This window comes from Lynx rufus, unplaced genomic scaffold, assembly GCF_022079265.1.
Source record: "Lynx rufus isolate CCGP_SWC_20201006 ecotype Redwood Valley unplaced genomic scaffold, mLynRuf1.p SCAF_9, whole genome shotgun sequence".
Taxonomy (NCBI): Eukaryota; Metazoa; Chordata; class Mammalia; order Carnivora; family Felidae; genus Lynx; species Lynx rufus.
Window position 1 is genome coordinate 102,071,418 of NW_025814897.1, and position 5,407 is coordinate 102,076,824.

The 5,407-nt window shown below is 39.1% G+C and overlaps 1 protein-coding gene across 1 annotated transcript; it reads right to left on the minus strand.

The window, feature by feature from the left end:
* Positions 1-3,805: 3,805 nt before the first annotated feature.
* On the minus strand, positions 3,806-4,750 carry LOC124505802 (olfactory receptor 1009). The gene has a single exon (XM_047071839.1). The coding sequence runs from the start codon at positions 4,748-4,750 to the stop codon at positions 3,806-3,808; it is 945 nt and encodes a 314-aa protein (XP_046927795.1).
* Between the last annotated feature and the right edge of the window lie 657 nt (positions 4,751-5,407).

Below are 5,407 nucleotides of genomic sequence, written 5' to 3' on the forward strand. Positions count from 1 at the left end.
ATGTCTACACAGATGATCCCGATGGATTTCAGGGAATTTGTAAGCACCTAAAGAAGACCTGATCGCACCCATTCCATTCAGAAGGTTAGGTTGGTTCTTCACCAAGAGATATTTTCAATTGTACAGGGACTTATAAGCAATTCTGCATCCCCTTTCCTGACCGAAAACGTTTGCTTAAATTATTTCTAAAACTTTCGTTGTTTGAGTTATACACAAAACGTGGTGGAACTTGTCTGATGGTGTCTCCCGACATTACGACGTGAACAAAATCTAAGACTCTGTGACCCACACTTTTTCTTTTTTCTTTTTTAATTTTTTATGTTTATTTTTTTTTTGAGGAAGAGAGAGACACAGAAGGTGAGTGGGGGAGGGTCAGAGAGCGAGGGAGACACAAAATCCAAAGCAGGCTTCAGGCTCTGAGCTGTCAACACAGAGCCTGATGTGCGGCTCAAACTCATGTACCAGGAGATCATGACCTGAGCCAAAGTTGGAGGCTTAACAGACCGAGCCACCCAGGCGCCCCATACCCACACTATTTCTTATCACTACGGCTCCCCAAGGCTGCAAGAGCTGTGTTATGGGAGGGGGGTGCTGGGTTGTGATTTGAATCGATTAGTGTTGAGATGCAGAGTGGCCACTGAATGACCATGAATGAATTCCCTGGCCTTACCCTTATGTCCACTCTCCTTCTCCAAGATTGCTTCAGAGGTGTTAATTGCCCCATCATTCATGCCAGAGGGAACACAGGACTCACAAAAGTGTCCCCATGGACCCCAGGCTGAAGCAAAGCTACCTTGATCCCAATAACTCCGGTGAAAAAGGTTTGAGGGGATTTTGTTGTAGTTTTGTTTTGTTTTGTTTTGTTTTTAATGTTGCTTACTTTTCCTAGTCCAATATTATAGAGAAAACAGATCAGATTTGTATTTGTACCCCAGAGCATTAAACTTAGAAATTGGAGATTCTACTGAAAAACAAAAAAACACCTCAATGGGAGTGGGAAAAAAACAAGGGAATGCTCAAGAACCTTCCTTTGTTACAAGATCTGTGCTGTAAAGGCACAGACTAAAACACTGATAATTTTCCTTTCAGCAAGAGAAAGGGAACTCACTTGTATCAGCAGCGGCACAAACATACACATCTGAGACTGTTGATCCCAGCCTTCATCTAATTAACTGTTTCAAAAATCAACAAATAATGTGAGTTACATGGAAGAGATTTCTGTGCTAAAATCTGAATCCTTTTCAGAGCATCACATTGGCACTAATTCTGCTTCTCTAGCTAGGTTGCTTGCCCGTGACTCATTCCTGCTGTCTGAGACAGTTGCCTTACCAAAACCATGATTGTCCCTAGCTTATATATCATTTCATTGTCTTGGCATTCAGTTCCCTCCATAACCTGCTCATTCCCTCTGAACACAAACCACTCTATGACCTCATTGCTAAGGGCTATGCACTTAGTGCATAGAACTATAGTGTGGTGGTTCCTCAAAAAACTAAAAATGGAATTATCCTATGACCCAGCAATTCAATTGCACTGCTAGGAATCTATCTAAATGATACAAAAATGCTGACTTGAAGGGGCACATGCACCCCAATGTTTATAACAGGACTATCAACAATAGCCAAAGTATGGAAAGAGCCCAAATGTCCATCAACAGATGAATAGATAAAAAAGATGTGTGGTATATACATACATACATACATACATATATATATATATGTATGTATATACCACATATATATGTGTGTGTATATATATATATATATACCACATATATACTATACACACACACACACACACACACACACACACACACAATGGAATACTACTCGGTGATCAAAAATAATGAAATCTCGTCATTTGCAACTACATGGATGGAACTAGAGTGTACTATGCTAAGTGAAGTCAGTCAGTCAGAGAAAGATAAAGGTATGACTTCACTCATACGTGGGACTTAAGAAACAAAATAGATGAACATAGAGGAAGGGAAGGAAAAATAAGATAAAAACCGAGAGGGAGGCAAACCATAAGAGACTCTTAAATACAGAGAATAAACTGCGGGTTGATGAGGGTAGGAGGGTGGAGGATGGGTTAAAGGGGTGATGGGCATTAAGAAGGGCACTCTTTGGGATGAACAGTGGGTGTCATCACTGGGTTCTACTCCTGAAGCCAAGGCTACACTGTGTGCTAACTGGAGAATTAAAAAGATATATAAACATAAAAATAAATTTAAAACAAGAATAATTGCAATATTCAAAGCGGGTTCCTAATCCTGGGAAGGGATGGTTGTGACACTAACATTCCATCAATACTGCGAAAGAAAGGATTAGTGTATCCAGCATACTCCATCATGAAATTTATTAGGGCCCAGACTTGGGATTAAATTTACACTCTAGTTCTCTCTGTATCCTTACTGAGTCATGTTTCATTTTGCTTTTTCCCCCCTCTGTCTTCTATGGTCTAGAGATAAATTTTATATTTTTAGTTCATGCTCAGCCATCAGGGCTCAAATACCTGCAAACTCTAGCTTGCACCAAAAGGGCACTTTTAAAAAAATCATAATAATTAATAATACCTCTTCCCTGAAATAATTATAATACTTCCTGAATTGCTCAAATGTTTTCTGAGGCACAGAAAGGTGTTAAAATCTTTTTAAACTTCATTCTGTCGTATTTTTTTTAATTGGAACAACCAAAAAAAGACTAACATGAAAATAGGATATATATTTTCTGAATTTCAGTTTAGCTCTGACTTCTCAACACCTATTGCCTCTGACTTTTTTAGAATTTTCTTGTTCTCTCATTCACATGTTTGCATTTTATTTATAATTTCTATAATAAACAGTGCCTATTTATTTTTGTCTGAAAGAAATAGAAATAACTAAATATCAAGTATTAAAGTAGTAGTTGGAACAACATCAAAATAAAATATGTAAAGAGGCATCTCTCTTGTCATTTGTCACTTGGTGGATGAATAAGAGTGCAAGAATTGTGCTGTCAATGTTGTTCACCTTTCACTTGTCCATATTTGGGTTTCTTTTCTGCAGTGATCATGACGTTGTATTCTTAGAAGACAAGAATACAAAAATAGGCATAAAAGATATTTAAAGGAATGAGATAGGAGGAGTCCCTTTAGTTAAAGAAATCATTTGTACCTAAGTAACCTGCCCTGTTTGCTATTTTCAATTCTGTATATAGAGATAGGGAGGATGCTTGGGGCACCTGGGTGGCTCAGTCGGTTAAGCGGCCGACTTCGGCTCAGGTCATGATCTCGCGGTCCGTGAGTTCGAGCCCCACGTCGGGCTCTGTGCTGACAGCTCAGAGCCTGGAGCCTGTTTCAGATTCTGTGTCTCCCTCTCTCTGACCCTCCCCTGTTCATGCTCTGTCTCTCCCTGTCTCAAAAATAAATAAAACGTTAAAAAAAAATTTAGAGATAGGGAGCATGCATATCAATTCCAATGAATCTCACCTGGCCTGGACATGTATATTGGTTTAACTAGTACCACACTATTAATAGCTAGATGATTCCAACACTTACTAGATTTTTATCCTATTCCTAATGATGAAATTGTTTGAGGAAGCAGAATTACTCTGACTCTGAGTGACTGGGGATTCTTATCGTCCACAGGCACACGATTGAAATGGAGCTTTAAAAACAGTTTTTAAAATAAAAGTCATATTGAACGTTTCAAGGATGCCATACTCCAAAGTCTGCACATTTGTTTAGCATCTTTGGATGATGACCAGGTAGACTAACCATGTCTAGAAGCTTTGCCCTTTATCTATTTTGTATTCCAGACAGGAATTTAACTTCTTATGCAAAACTTCCCCCTGACGATCGTTCTGCACATGGCAGCTTTCACTTCTTTATTTCTCAAGCTGTAGATGAGAGGATTCAACATGGGGATCACAGCTGTGTAGAACACCGACACCACTTTATTGATGTCCAGAGAAAAGATTGCACCTGGCCGCACATAGATAAAGAAGAGGGTCCCATATAAGATGGACACTGCGGTGAGATGGGAGGAGCAGGTGGAAAAGGCTTTGCGCCTCCCATCGCCAGAGCGGATCCTCAGGATGGCAGTTAGGATGTAAAAATAGGAGATTATAATGGTCAGGCTACTGACAACCAGTACAGCTCCAGCCACAATGAAAACCAACAGTTTATTGATCCGGGTGTCAGCACATACCAGAGAAAGAAGGGGGGACATGTCACAAAAGAAATGATTGATAATGTTGGAGCGACAAAAGGGAAGTCGGAAAGCAGCTGTTGTGTGAGTCATGGTGCTCAGGAAGCCAATAGTATAGGGTCCAACCACCAACTGTACGCAGAGTCTCTGTGACATGGCAACAGAATACAATAATGGGTTACAGATGGCCACATAGCGGTCATAAGCCATGGACGCCAGGAGAAGGCACTCAATGGCCACAAAGAACCCAAAGAACCATTGCTGCAAGGCACAGCCCAGGAAGGAGATGGCCTTCCTCTCAGTGAAGAAGTCAGTGAGCATCTTGGGACCCACTACTGATGAAAAGCAGATGTCCACAAAAGACAGGTGACTGAGAAAAAAGTACATGGGCGTGTGAAGGCGGGGATCTATCTGGATGAGAATAATCATACCCAAGTTTCCTGTGATGGTAACAAGGTAAAAAAGTAGAAATAGCAAGAAAAGGAAGACTTGCATCCGAGGATGATACTTCAAACCTATGAAAATAAATTCTGTGATTCTTGTATCGTTCCCATCAGCCATTGGTTGTGTTGTTCTCTAGAGTGAGAAAAACAGAACGTTAATAATGCATACAATTTTAAATTATTTAAAAGCATAACATTATACACAGGAAGAGAAACTACAGGTCCAATTTGGGAGCATTGGTATAAAAAGAGACTAAACTAAAAGCTACCAAGCAAATATAGTAAGGTTCTTACTCTTAACAGCAATATGGTTTAAACGTTTTAAAGAAAAAATTAGAACTAAGAATTGGGTCACCCTTAGAAAATCTGTAAAATTACTCACCACACTTACATATTAAAAGACAATGCATTATAATTATTTCAAAAGAATTCTTTAAAGAAGCTGATAAAATGTGGCAAGAAAGAAAGAGAAAGAAGAAAGAAAGAAAAGAGAAGAAAGAAAGAAAGAAAGAAAGAAAGAGGGAGGAAGGAGGAAGGGAGGAGGAAGGATGGAAGGATGGGAGGGAGGAAGTAAGGAGAAAGAAAAGAAGAGAAAGGAAAGGAAAAGAAAAGAAAGAAAAGGAAAGAAAAGGAAAGAAAAGGAAAGAAAAGAAAAGAAAAGAAAAGAAAAAGAAAGGAAAGGAAAAGAAAGGAAAAAAAGGAAAGAAAATGAAAGAAAAGAAAAAAAAAGAAAACGAAAAACTTTCCAAACTGGAAAAAAAAGGAATCACTTGAC